This window comes from Oryzias latipes, chromosome 24 (assembly GCF_053564925.1).
Source record: "Oryzias latipes strain Hd-rR chromosome 24, Olatipes_Hd-rR_3.1".
Classification (NCBI taxonomy): Eukaryota; Metazoa; Chordata; class Actinopteri; order Beloniformes; family Adrianichthyidae; genus Oryzias; species Oryzias latipes.
The window spans coordinates 17,668,589-17,681,995 of NC_136260.1; the positions used below are offsets into that span (position 1 = coordinate 17,668,589).

Genomic DNA, 13,407 nt, shown 5'->3' on the forward strand with positions numbered 1-13,407 from the left:
TAAATGTAGACAAGTCATTCGCATGACTGTAGACTTCTGTTTCTTCCTGATTTGTCCCCATTTAATACCCTATAACGGAAGATACGTCAACACTTTCTAAATAAAAATAAGTTACGTTTTAAAAATAAATTCAAAGCTCCAATAAGCAAATCATATGGATTGGGAGTTTTTAGCATAAAAATGTCTTTTCCTCAACATGAAATCCTGCTGAAGTAAAAAAGTATCTTAACAGTTCGACTGCTTTCATGTAAATATCATAGTTTGTGCATCTCAAGATGAAAGAGGCAGAACATCAAATCTTGAAAAACACTGCCCCCTGGTGGTATAAAAATAAAACGGATCCCCATGGTTCATAGCAGACCCCACTTGTTCTTTTTCCAGGAACATTACATTTTGGTGCAGTAGTGTGGTTTCACAGGCATTTTGCTTTTCACATTAAATTTGCCAAGCTTCTCGTCTTAAGTGAATTGTGAAGCTTTTAAAATCTTACAGAAATTGAGCAATAATTTAAGCTGTTCTGGTGTTAAGAGCTAACAGAAATCAAAACTCTGCATTAACCAACTAAAGTTGTATTTTCACTCATGTTTCAATATTTATTTTTTCAGGAAAAATTCAACGGCTCAATTTTCTGAAACTTGAAATTTCACAAATGATTGGCTGCAGTGTTAAAATAACTGCCAGCTTGAATGAATACGAACAATCATTGCAGTTTTCTGAAAGGAGACCTGGAGGCTCACGTCGACTTTGTCTCAAATTATTTATCTTTAACAAAGCGAATGACTACCAGGAATATTTCTTCCCCAAAATGATCAAGTCTAACTGTTTACACAATTGAACTGGTGCTCTGATGTCTTGAAAAAAATGTTTTGAACCAATTAAACATTTTAAGACATCTTGAAATAACATTTTCTAAGAGAAGAATGTGAAACCAAACAACTTTTTTATTTAAAGTCCTTGAATTTATTACATCAAAAACATGAACTAGAGCCACGCCATCTGGTTTTAGTGTCATGTAAGTCAGACAACGATACAGCTCACAGAATTTGTTCTTTCATCATCAAAAACAAAAGCCAGCTTCGACATAAAGGTGGCTTTTTTTGTGCGTTCTGACAAGTGTGGTGGTTGACAGCCGGTTAAAAGCGATTGCATACAACTTGAAAGTTTATTCACACAATGTGCATCCTCCAGAATGTCTGTAACAACTGACACTTGTTTGTTTTGATGCTATTGATCATGAGACAATTTTAACCACAAGTCTGATTAAATGTGTTATTTGCAACCACTTTTTCATTAAAGTCGTAAGTTAAAGGTGTTGTGAGAGCTTTGAGGGCTTTAGCGTCTACTTTTTGGCTATCTGAAGACGCTCACTCACATTTTCCCAGTTAACTACATTCCAAATAGCCTTTACATAGTCAGGACGCACATTTTTATACTGAAGATAGTAAGCATGCTCCCAAACGTCAATACCGAGGAGAGGGATGAGACCTGAGAGACAAAAACAACAAGGTTTATAAGAAAAACATTTCATTCACTGAAGGAGCCCACATTTTCCTTGATGTAACTTCTAACTGACCTGTTGTTCCCTGCAGGGGGTCTTGGTTAGCACAAGCAGCAACGCGTAACCTCCCACTCTCTTTGTCATAGCCCAGCCATCCCCATCCTGAGCCCTGCACAGCCACAGTAGCAGCAGAGAGCTTCTCTTGCATCTTTTGGAAGGAGCCAAAGTCTCGTTTGATGGCCTCCATCAGCTCCCCTGCAATGATAAACATATGGGCATCAGTAACTTTTGATCTACTCAAGTGAAACGATGCAACATGCAGAGTGAGAGTCTTGCTCATTGCACGATAGTTGGTGATTTTAAGTAAAACATATAGTGAAACATATAAAATATGGATTTGAAAAAACCTTAAAAATTTCACCTTGCGGCTCGCCTCCACCATTGGGAGAAAGGTTTGTCCAGAAGATAGTGTGGTTAATGTGACCTCCTCCATTAAACTTCAGAGCAGGCTGAAGGGTAACCTGTGCAGTCACATCTCCTAAAAACACAAGCCAAAGGGCCTTTAATGCTGGATAGAGATTATATTGGCTGACACTTTAATATTAGTGTTTGTACCCTTTGCAAGTGCCTCCTGATACTTCTCCTCTGTAACATTGAGGTTGTTGACATATGTAGCATGATGTTTGCTGTGGTGCAGCTGCATTATCTCTGCACAGATGTGGGGCTCCAGGGCGCCGTAATCATAGGTCAGGTCAGGAAGTGTGTGTTTCTGCCTTGATGATCCGACTTTCCAAGAAACAGTTTGGTGCAGGATTGATGCACAACTGAGAAGGGGGAGAAAAGGCAAAAAACTCAACATCGTTGTGGCAAATAACCTTTTTTTAGCTTGTGATTTTAGCTCAACAAGCCAGTGACATTTACCAACCAATTAAAGTAAGAAATAGAAAACATGAACGAATTTGTACATGCAATAATACTTAAACGCTTACACTATACTAAGAGTTGTTTTCGTTGTACGTCACAAGTTTTTAACTAAGCAGCTAAACCAGATTAGCATTGAAGTTAGCTAACAGTTAGCACAACAAAGCAAACAGTTTTCCACGCTGCTGATACAAGTATTTTCTTTTAGTTTTTGAACTTTACATAAAAATATAACGTAGACACATCTTACCTGCGCATTTGCCAGACTTTGCAAAGCATGTTTGCTTAAAGGTTAGAGAGCCAAGAAAAGTGAAAACAAGGCGGTATTACTGCCCTTGAAATGGGCAATTTCAACTTGACAGCGGAGTCGACCGTACCATTATCAGAATATGGGGATGTTATCGAAAATGGCTTAAATTCATATAAGCTTGAAAGGCAATATATACTATTTTTATATATATTTATAAGATAATAATTATATTTTCGGCAATTCAATTGCAACCAACGTCATCTTTTAAATTTTGAGATTTATTTCTCGGTCTTACCACTTTTCCTTAGCCCTGTCTTTTGGTAGATACCGAAGATTTATTGTAACATGGGGCCACATGTGTGCGAAAAAAATTTTTTTAAGCCCTTTTCGTTTATTGTACTCAAAATTTAATCATATTAAACTATACAATATTTGTAAGGTTGAAAATTTGTAACAACTTTGCGTCACGATTAAAAAATAACTATGTAACCATTGGAATCACGTGGTCTTTGCGTCACTGTGTTGAAATGGATACCAAAGATCGTCTATATCTACAACGAACCACTCTACATAATTTAAATGCGATCTGTTGTGATTGTAAATTTTGTGATCAAAGTAAATCCAGTTTTTTGGTTTGCAATGCAAAAAAGATGAAAAGACGCGTAAGGTTATGTCACATCAGCAAGGAAATAAATTAATTTCCCTTTCTTAGTCATTACAACATTTGAGAATAGTATTGGGTCAACAGCTTTGGATCGTTTTCTTTAGATAAACTAATAATGTAATACATCGCAAACCCAGAAACATTCAAGGAAAAACACAGAACTAAATGCAGTTTTAAATCTTAAAACATTTGATCACAACCATTTTGATTGTCCGGAATTTTAGGATCGGAAAATGTGAGCGTAGTGAGCAGACTTTTCTCTCCTGTCCACTGCTGGTATTACTCCGCAGAAACTCAAGTGCAGTGCAGCACCTCATCCTCCAGAGCCGTCCTGTTCTTCTCTCGGTAAAGGGGATGATTCTGAACACTTAAAGACGAGGCCACAACTTTTAATCAACCACCACTCTTTACGCATTTAAAAACAGTTACAGAGAATCTGTAAACCTCGAAGGTTTTTCGAAACATTGAAGCGAACGGGCCCGGTGAGTGTTATGATCGCGTAGGCCGCGTGACTGCAGCTAAGAGCCCGCTAGTTTCAGGAAAAGAAGCGCAGGGGTGGGAGTCATTTCCTTCACCGCCATTTTGTTATAACAAGAAGCCGAACATAGCTAAGTAATTATACACTTGATGCTTAGATAAACGACACGTTGAAAGATAACATCGCAGGTCTCTAAAATGTGTTTACGTCGCCGAAATGCTAAACGATTATTAGCAGTGAGGGGTTAACCTTGAGTACTTTTTAAAGGAAACCCTCCGCCGCTGACTGCAACAGTCGTTAGTAGTACTCGGCACGACATACCCTATTATCGGGTTATGTTCACTTTAGTTTCGCGGGTTTGTTGAATATAGCAATGGCAGTTCACTGTTGACACTTCAGTTTTGTCGGGAAGGCCCGTTTATAATAATTTTTGAGGGCGTCTGTGATCAAACGTGACGTCTAATATTTAACTGCGTGACGGCCAGCGCGAGGACAGGATGCCCAACAAAAAAAATAACACGTTTTCTGCTTATTTTCATTCCTAGAGAGCACAATGACCAACGAAGAACCTCTGCCCAAGAAGGTGAGTCTGATCCAGATTAAAACTACTCTTTAAGGGTGCTGTTGGTTGGTAATGGATGTCTAAGCAGCTTTTTGTTTATTCTATTTTTATTTTATTTTACAGGTTCGCCTCACTGAATCTGATTTGAAGACCTTGACCAGAGAGGAGCTGTGTACACGGTAAACAACAGCCCCTGTCCCCTCCTGTCTTCTGATGATGTTGAGCTGTTTACATGGATCTCATTCTCCTCAGGTGGAAGCAGCATGAATCATATGTCCAGGTCTTGGAGACTAAATATGCAGAGCTGTGTTGTAAGTTCACTTAAAAAATAGATCTAGCCCGTTGCATCGCAGAGTGTCGGCTGATGAGTTTGTTTCTCTTCCCTCCCATCATCCACCCCCCTCAGCCAACGACGTCCCGGGCCTGAAGGAGTCTGAGGAAAAGCTAAAGCAGCAGCAGCAGGAGTCGGCTCGGAGGGAAAACATCCTGGTCATGCGACTTGCCACCAAGGAGCAGGAGATGCAGGAGTGCACAGTAAGTCTCTCGCTCAGGTTTTTAATATGCAACACTAAAAAGATGAGTTGTTCTAAAGTTGCAGCACCTGGAAGAAATATTTAATGCTTTCTGTATCGTTACAGTATAATTTCTAAACATTTTTCTGCCTTTATTAGATAGAAAGTTTGAAGATAAAATGTTAAAAGCATAAGAATCACTAAAAAAACTTGACAAACCTGAAAGCATCTGTCTTTAGGGGATAAAAACACCAAAATATTAGATTCTTTTTAATTAATATTTCTTTTCAAATTGCCTACAAGGTGGGGGTTGTTTTTTATTTTGGAGTCTATCAATTTACCAAGACACATGTTAAGGATTTATAAATTGCATGAAAGGGAATGTGTGTTAATGAGAACACATCTTGGTTTGTAATCATTCTAGATGAGAACAAGTTGTGGTGGTTTGCAAGCTTTTACATCCAAATATTTAAAGTATTTTCTTTCTTATCACTTTTTAGATGTGGATACTGAATCGCCTGTTTGCTATTTTAAAACGACACTAGAGTGAAAGCAGCTTTTACTTAAAGCCTCGGATGAAAATTGTGTTTTTGACATGTTCTTGTGGGGTTTTTCTAATGGAAGAGGACATATTTAAAGACAGTTAGGCTTAAAGTTGCATTTCTAAGTATTTCTTTATTCAAATCATGAATCAGGAGTGGTTGGTAAAATTCTGCTACATAGGAAAATAGACTGATCTCTGATCTGCTGCATTCTGATCCATCCACTTGTAGGCAGATCCACGTGCGTCTTTGTTTTCCTCGCCTGAGCTGGCATCAGGCTCAGAACTCGTCTGGAAGGCTCCAGTATTGCTCACGATTTTTGTTGCGCTGGTAATGTTAGGTTGAGTCTGTGAAGGGCTGTAAGCTAGCAGGAGAGAGCGATAACAAATGGGTGGAGAAGCAGAGGCAAATTTCTAACGAACAACTGCCTTTCTGCAGAAAATATGTCCTTTAAAATAAAGATATTTTTTACATAATTTTTTTCTACAATTACTTTGTTTTTATATTCTATTTCCTTTTAAGATTACAATGCTATTGTAACACACAAATTTCCCATGTGTGGGATCAATAAAGTGATTCTGATTCTAAAAACAACATAAGCGTAATTACAAGACCACTGGGAAAGTTTTTAAAATCACTCAAAAGAGGATCGAAGTGGGACTTAAAACTAAGCGTCTAGACGCAGATTAGCCTAGATTTTGATCTATTTGAAAGCAGTTTTGTTACATTTTTAAAGGGAAGATGTTTAGGTGTTAAAAGCAGCTTCATAATGTGTGTGACTGGACTCTAACACCTGCCTGTTGCCTCCTACAGACACAGATCCAGTACCTGAAGCAAGTCCAGCAGCCGAGTGCAGCCCAGCTGCGGTCGTCCATGGTGGATCCAGCCATCAACTTGTTTTTCCTCAAAATGAAGGCTGAACTGGAACAGACTAAAGACAAACTGGAGCAGGCCCAAAATGAACTGAGTGCCTGGAAATTTACACCTGATAGGTAAAGACAATCAAAATATCTCCCCCCACCTAAAAAAAAAACAAAACAAAAAAAAAGTCAAGACTTCCTCACGTCCCCCAACCTCACTCTCACTGCAGGCATGCAGGAGCAATGGTGGGGGGGGGGAGAGGCTGACAAAAGCTGTGCTCACCGCGAGGCTCAGACTTGACAGAAATCCAGACACTCCCAAACCAAACTGCTTTTGCACTCTCGCACCGTGCCAGCTACACATCACACAATTTAAAGAGAAAAGACAGTATGGTCAGGTGACACTTGTTTCGGCTCTCTCCTCTTATATCCCCCCGCCGTCCAAAGGGCCCGATGGAGTCCGGACTGCTCTGAAGAGGTGGTCTCTCATTTCTCCACATGGAACTGCCTTCCATGCCCCCTCAGACAGTTCACATATTAAGTAGGGGGTCATGGGAGAAGTTGTGTCCGGCAGGGAGCATCCCTAGCCTAAAGCGGCAATCGAACATTTAAAAGACATTTAAAAAGAAAAAAGACATTTAAACTGTGGATTGCTTCACATAAACAGTAGCTGTCCTGAGAATTTGAAAGACTTTTTGGACTCTCAGATACATTTGAGTAACACCAGGAAAGTCTCTAGAATTTAAAAGTCAGAGACATTAGAAATGACAGTAAGACTGAGCGGAGCAAGTTGACAGAAGAACCACGTTCAGGCGTGAGGGTCTGCTGTCTTTGAACACGGGCCTGCACACGGTAGTGTACTTTTGTTTTAACCTTGTAATGTGTTTTTTGTTTCTTTTCTTTTTTCTTTGATTGACATTCCATTTGATCCTTCTTGTTTCCCTTAGACTCTTACTGCAGTGTGTGAATCCTGCAGCACGACGATCTTCTTTGACTTTGTTGTGAATGTTTTTTTTTTTTTGCACAAGTGACACTTTGGGATGATCGCATATCCAGTTATTGCCGTAGGTGTGTTGAGTCCAGTAACTGAGTTGTAAACTGCAAATGTCCTTGGCACATTGTGTTACGAGTTGACCGAGATGTATTTATTCATTCTGTGTACTGTTTTTGATTGACCTAATCATTTTCCCCACAGCTTAATAACAAAAGAGTTACTCTTTATTTTTATTTTTTTTCATCGCCAGTGTGGTGAGATACTTGTGGACTTTTTGTTTGTACACTAAAATAATTAAGTCACGGTTCTCACCAGGTGAGATAAGAAATGTTTGACATTTATAGGGGTTTTACAAACATTTTCTTTCAACACAGGAAAGAGAAAACTTCAAATTCAAACCAGTATGATGAAAGTTAGAATTACTGAAAATGATGATAAAAAACTTTGGAAGTTTTTATTTTGTTGTTGATATAACATTAAGGCTCTGTACTTGGTATGGGTGACTTAATTTAATATAAAGGGAATGGAAGACATTTAATTATGGTCTACATGTCATTTTTGGATTCACTTTGGCTTCTTGAGTAGGGCACAATGACATGTCACCGTACTGTTTCAGACTTTTTGTGAAGCCAGCAGTATCAAGAGCTAACTGTACTGTGAAAAAAACTGCTCTTTATGTTTTTAAAAAAAAAAAGGATTGCATGACCTTTTCAACAAAGATTTCAAGTTTGAAGGTTCTTTTGTGGGTTTTTTTTTAAATCAAGATTTGACTGTGCTTTGTTTATAACTTTTTTTCCACATCCTGAAATATTTCCGATTCTAATTTTCTCATGCCTTTATTTTTTAGTATTAACCGTTTTCTATGTATAACACAATAACGTAGTTTAGAGTAAAACGATAGAATCGAAATGCCTTAAAAGTCAGAGCATCATTTAGGTTCATGGTTTCATATGTCTGTATTGAACAGGCATCAGACGGCATGTTTAGGTTACTTCAGACGTCTAACTGATGGAATGAAAATGCTTAATAATAGCTGTTAATGACATTGAGGAGTTCCTGGTAAACCCTTGGACAGCTGGAGAGTGAAGAGGAACAGGTCCATGCTAACATTCTGCCTGTTTTCACTTGGTTCACTGTGTGATGTGAGACTTGTTTCCCTTACAGCCAAACAGGGAAGAAACTGATGGCCAAATGTCGAATGCTGATTCAGGAAAACCAGGAGCTGGGGCGGCAGCTATCGCAGGGACGAATTGCCCAGCTGGAGGCTGAGCTGGCCCTGCAGAAAAAGTACAGCGAGGAGCTCAAGAGCAGTCAAGATGGTGAGGAAACGAAAAGCTCCCGTACCCAAATGTCCTCTGTGCATAGATTAAACTAAGCTTATTCTTACTTTCAGAGCTGAATGATTTTATCATCCAGCTTGACGAGGAGGTGGAGGGGATGCAGAGTACCATCCTTGTCCTGCAGCAACAGTTGAAAGAATCCCGTCAGCTGATTTCTCAGTCTCAGGGGCTCTCAGCCGGAGCAGAGCCCAGCAGGACTTCACCCGCTGCTTCCAACTCATCTGCTGAGCTGTCCACAATACAGGAGCCCAGCGCTGCCTCTGAAGCAACAAGCAGAGACTACGGGAGGGTGTCCAATGGTCCAAGCAATGGTAAGTCATCTCAGAGGAGGGAGACCACCACCCCACCCAACTTATACCGGGAAGTCAGTAGCACTGAGGAAGATTTCCCAATGTCCCCCATGGTGTCCAGCCCTGGTGACGCTGAGACCAAACTCTCCAACCACTCATCGGAGGTCCCCGGCAGTCAGACTGCTTCCAGGAGAGCTGGAGGACCTGTGGGTTTCGGAAACCAGCTGAGTGCGGGCTACGAGAGCGTGGACTCTCCAACAGGCAGCGAGACGTCATTAACTCAGCACTCGAATGACACAGACTCGACCACTGATCCCCATGAAGACAAGACTGCCTTGGTGACCAAAGGCGCTAGGACTGCAGGGTCAAGGAACACTCAGAATGGCCTGGAGGGCAACACGAACGCTGGTGCCGATTTGTAATGTACTTTAGAAAGTACTGTCTTTTTTTGTCTTTTTTTTATACAATCTACAAACAAGACAAAAGCTAAATAGTATGTGATGCAGCACTGCTGTCCAAGAAGTTTTTTCACTCTTGTCCCATTGTGTATCTTGATGCCTTTGTTACATTTGTGTAGCTTAACAGGGATATAACAACAAACACTAAATGTTCAATTTGAATTGTGTGGGATTTATGTTTAAAAAAACTTGAGGTTTCACTGGTGTTTATTTGGGCACATCATCTATGCCGTTAAGCTCATGACACTGAAATCCAGCATCTGGTGTTGTTAATCATTTCAAAAGGTGTTTGAATGACAGTAGTTTCACCAATACAAAGAAAGCAAGAACGTCATTTTTATGTTGGCCTCTTTTTTTTTTTTTTTTTTTTTACTTGGTTGGTTTTTTTAAATACAATTTTTGTTTTAAATTGGAAAAAGTTATGTTTGATAGACTTCTAAAATGTGAGTTCATATGTGTCATTCATATTCTGACTTCAACCCTTTTATGTACTGACCAAAAACAATAAAGATTTCTAATACTTTGATGGGGGAACTCGTTATATTTGTCACTGGCACCTATCATGAAGTACAAAATTACATAAGTATAAATTAAACACATTCAAGTAGTTATTTTTATGAGAGAAAAATATGAACGCAAAGCTAATAAACTTTTTTTATGCACCATTTGGGTTGTTTAAACATCCCTGAAGAATGAAAACAGTATTGTAAATAGTATTTACGGAAGTTCATTTTCAAAGACTTGCTATGAATCCTCCAGACCAGTTGGTGGCGCTGTTTCTCATATCAAGGGACTTGCATAAATACCATTCATGCGTTCGTTCATTCAGTTCAGTATCAACTGAGTCGTGTGTAAGTGAACTGACAGAAAGATTTCCTGAAGACTAAAGCTACTCCAGCATTCTGAACAAGATGAACGCCGAGCCTGTTGTTATTGTTTCTGCTGCACGTACTCCAATTGGTAACGTAGCTCATATATATTTACCATGATTTCTTTCATTTCATAGTCCCGTGAATCATATTTCGAATATTTTGTCAAGCCAACACAACATGAAAACATTTTGCATTTCTAACTGAATTGGTTTTACGCTTATCATGTACTTTTTTGTGGTACTTTCCTTCATGTTAAAGGTGTCTTTTGTAAATAGGAAGGTGGTTGTGTCCAACGCGCTGTGTATTTGCAAAGTTACGATTGGCTAGCTCCTGTGTCCGCAGTTTTCTCTTGTTTCTGATTGGCTGGCAGTCATAGGGCCACGGAACACAAGTTTGCTATGATTGGCTGTTCACTGAACGTCTGTGTGACGTAGGGCTCTAATCTTTACTCCTTTTATTGAATCACGATAATTTGGAAAAAAAAGATAGAGCCGTTAAACTGTAAGTTTATAACAACATAAAGTTTAAATATTGTTATTATTTTTACACACTAGTTCCATCGCCTTTTTCTCATTTAATTTATTTTTAAAGTTCAGCCTGGACAGACAGAGGACAAACATGATGAAGGAATGTGAACAAGTGAATCTTCTTTAGTCATGTTATTTTTTTGAAGTAAAGTTCAAAAGATTCATTCTAAGGCAATGTGATAAAGAACTTGCTACAGTGTAAATAATTCAATGCAATAATTTAACTAAAATAGTTAATTAAAAAACAAAATTGTGTGTTTGTATTGGTTTGTTAGTTGTGCTTTTATTTGGTCAATGCTATTCCTAAGGTTAGTATTTCTCAGTGAACTTGTATTTGGTGTTGACTAAAGGCGTTTATGTTTTAAAACAGACAATACTCCTTATAGCCTATTGTCATCACTTCTTTGTTTAATGAAGGATGTCTGAACGGTGCTCTGTCCACACTGTCTGCAAGTGACCTGTGTTCAGAAGTCATTAAGGATGTTCTAAAGCGAGCTGGAGTGAAACCAGAAGAGGTCTCTGAGGTTGTTTTGGGCCAAGTCTTAACTGCAGGTAAATACTTGAAAAGTCTGTAGAGTTTCAGACTGGAGACAAATTCCAAACTTTTCTTTGTTTCAGGGCAAGGGCAGAACCCTGCACGACAAGCCAGTGTCAAGGCCGGTATCCCATATCTTGTCCCAGCATGGAGCTGCCAGATGGTGTGTGGTTCTGGGCTGAAATCTGTGTGTCTGGGAGCTCAATCCATCCAAGCAGGAGAGTCCACTGTAGTTGTCGCAGGAGGCATGGAGAGCATGAGCAGGGTACGCACTAATAGCAGTGTTGATAAAAGTTTAGGAAGCCTTCTCAACAATATTTTTTGTTTCTTTTTAGGTTCCTCATACAGTGCAAATGAGAGCAGGCGTGAAGATGGGAGACGTTTCTCTCCAGGACTCCATGGTTGCTGATGGACTAACAGATGCCTTCCAGGGATACCACATGGGCATTACAGGTCTCGATCAATAGAGCAGTTCTGCAGGACAGTCGGTGTGTGTGTGTGCTGGAGTTTAATCTAAATAAATGCGTTGTGATGAATCCTTAAGCTGAGAACGTGGCGAAGCAGTGGGGCATCAGCCGAGAGGAGCAGGACCGCTTCGCTGTTCAGTCTCAGAACAAAACGGAGGCTGCGCAGAAAGCAGGGCATTTCGATCAGGAGATCGTCCCCATCATGGTTCCGTCCAGAAAAGGTAGGCCCCTCAGTGAGGCTTTTCTGCACTCTTTTAAGTGAACAGATGGAGTTCACTATATATATGTCACTACCAGGGCCAGTGGAGGTGAAGGTGGATGAGTTTCCTCGACATGGCAGCAACATGGAGAGCATGGCCAAACTCAAACCTTGCTTCATCAAGGACAGTGGGACGGTCACTGCTGGAAACGCTTCAGGTGAACAGCGACTTGTGTGCATGTAGTGGTTCATCTCTGGAGTTTTTTTTAAGGCATTCCTTTGTTGTTGTTGCAGGAATTAATGATGGAGCGGCAGCCGCAGTCCTGATGGGTCTGTCAGAGGCTGAGAGGAGAGGCATCAAACCCATGGCTAAAATAATATCTTGGGCTCAAGCTGGCCTTGACCCTTCTATAATGGGAACTGGGCCGATACCAGCTATCAAGAAGGCGGTAAGAAGTCAGCAGTGATAATATGGAACATAATAAAATGCTATTCTTTCAACATTTTGTTTTTTACCACCTCAGATTGAGAAAGCCGCTTGGCAGCTGGATCAGGTGGATTTATTTGAGATTAACGAAGCTTTTGCTGCTCAGTCAGTCGCTGTCGTCAAAGAACTCTCTTTAAATAAAGATAAGGTACCTTAATGTTTGCCACCAGAAAAGTGTGACCAGGTTTGTAATATTCTTGAATAGATAAAAGAACTTTGTTCTGTCATTTCTTAGGTCAATGTGAGCGGTGGTGCCATTTCTCTGGGACATCCCATCGGCATGTCGGGCTGCAGGGTGCTGGTGACCTTACTGCATGGACTCCAGAGGACTGGAGGAAAGAGAGGAGTGGCGTCCCTTTGCATTGGAGGGGGGATGGGCATCGCCATGTGTGTGGAGAGGGTTTAACATAAGAGCGTAGGATCCTTAATGTGTTGCACTTAATTTCATCTCCTTAATCAAGATTTTAAAAAGACCTGTTGTTTACATTGACATGTAAGAGATCAGCTTCAGACTCATGTCTGCTTAAAATGAAGTATTTTGCTGTCAATTGTATCCACTAACAGTTTACAGTTCTCACTGAGTTTAAGTTCCTCAGGTTTTTGCTGTGGCAGCTGGTTATGTTCTAGAGTCACTCAGTTTAACAGCTTTAAGTGGTAAAAGTTCCTAACCAGTAACTAGCATGTTAAAGGCAGCAGTCTGGCTTGTAATGCAGCCTCCAGTCATTGTTAGTGAAACAGGAAAAAAGCTTTTAACCAAGTTTTGGGGGGAAAGGGATATTTTCTTATGTAAAGCACTAACTAGTGCACCTGATGAACATTCCAGTATGTTCTTGTGGAATGATTAACTTTAAAAAGAAACAGAAAGCCATCTTTCTGACAGTGCTTGCAGCTTCATATATTACCTTTTTTCTTACTAAAGAGTTATGACCATATCAAAAGAAATTCAGACTT

General features: G+C 39.9%; 3 protein-coding genes across 5 annotated transcripts; 2 read left to right on the top strand and 1 right to left on the bottom strand.

The window, feature by feature from the left end:
- Positions 1 to 937: 937 nt before the first annotated feature.
- On the bottom strand, positions 938 to 2,826 carry sod2 (superoxide dismutase 2, mitochondrial). Its single transcript, XM_004083471.5, has 5 exons — positions 2,670 to 2,826; positions 2,114 to 2,322; positions 1,920 to 2,036; positions 1,574 to 1,753; positions 938 to 1,485 (listed from the first exon to the last, which is right to left on the bottom strand). Exons 1-5 carry the CDS (start codon positions 2,696 to 2,698, stop codon positions 1,340 to 1,342), a joined length of 681 nt encoding a protein of 226 aa, XP_004083519.1. The 5' UTR covers positions 2,699 to 2,826; the 3' UTR covers positions 938 to 1,339.
- A 731-nt stretch (positions 2,827 to 3,557) lies between these two features.
- Positions 3,558 to 9,895, top strand: wtap (WT1 associated protein). Of its 3 annotated transcripts, none has more exons than XM_004083470.5 (8): positions 3,558 to 3,678; positions 4,357 to 4,394; positions 4,497 to 4,552; positions 4,626 to 4,684; positions 4,780 to 4,907; positions 6,241 to 6,419; positions 8,446 to 8,600; positions 8,675 to 9,895. In XM_004083470.5, exons 2-8 carry the CDS (start codon positions 4,365 to 4,367, stop codon positions 9,331 to 9,333), a joined length of 1,266 nt encoding a protein of 421 aa, XP_004083518.1. In that variant the 5' UTR covers positions 3,558 to 3,678; positions 4,357 to 4,364; the 3' UTR covers positions 9,334 to 9,895. The 3 variants fall into 3 exon arrangements, with proteins under 3 accessions (XP_004083518.1, XP_011489900.1, XP_020570249.1); XM_011491598.3 differs by having other exon boundaries at positions 3,614 to 3,815; XM_020714590.3 differs by lacking the exon at positions 3,558 to 3,678 and adding an exon at positions 3,833 to 3,945.
- A 261-nt stretch (positions 9,896 to 10,156) lies between these two features.
- On the top strand, positions 10,157 to 13,398 carry acat2 (acetyl-CoA acetyltransferase 2). The gene is made up of 9 exons (XM_004083469.4): positions 10,157 to 10,329; positions 11,186 to 11,320; positions 11,387 to 11,568; positions 11,639 to 11,756; positions 11,848 to 11,991; positions 12,068 to 12,187; positions 12,264 to 12,418; positions 12,494 to 12,604; positions 12,692 to 13,398. Exons 1-9 carry the CDS (start codon positions 10,281 to 10,283, stop codon positions 12,860 to 12,862), a joined length of 1,185 nt encoding a protein of 394 aa, XP_004083517.1. The 5' UTR covers positions 10,157 to 10,280; the 3' UTR covers positions 12,863 to 13,398.
- Positions 13,399 to 13,407: the final 9 nt, after the last annotated feature.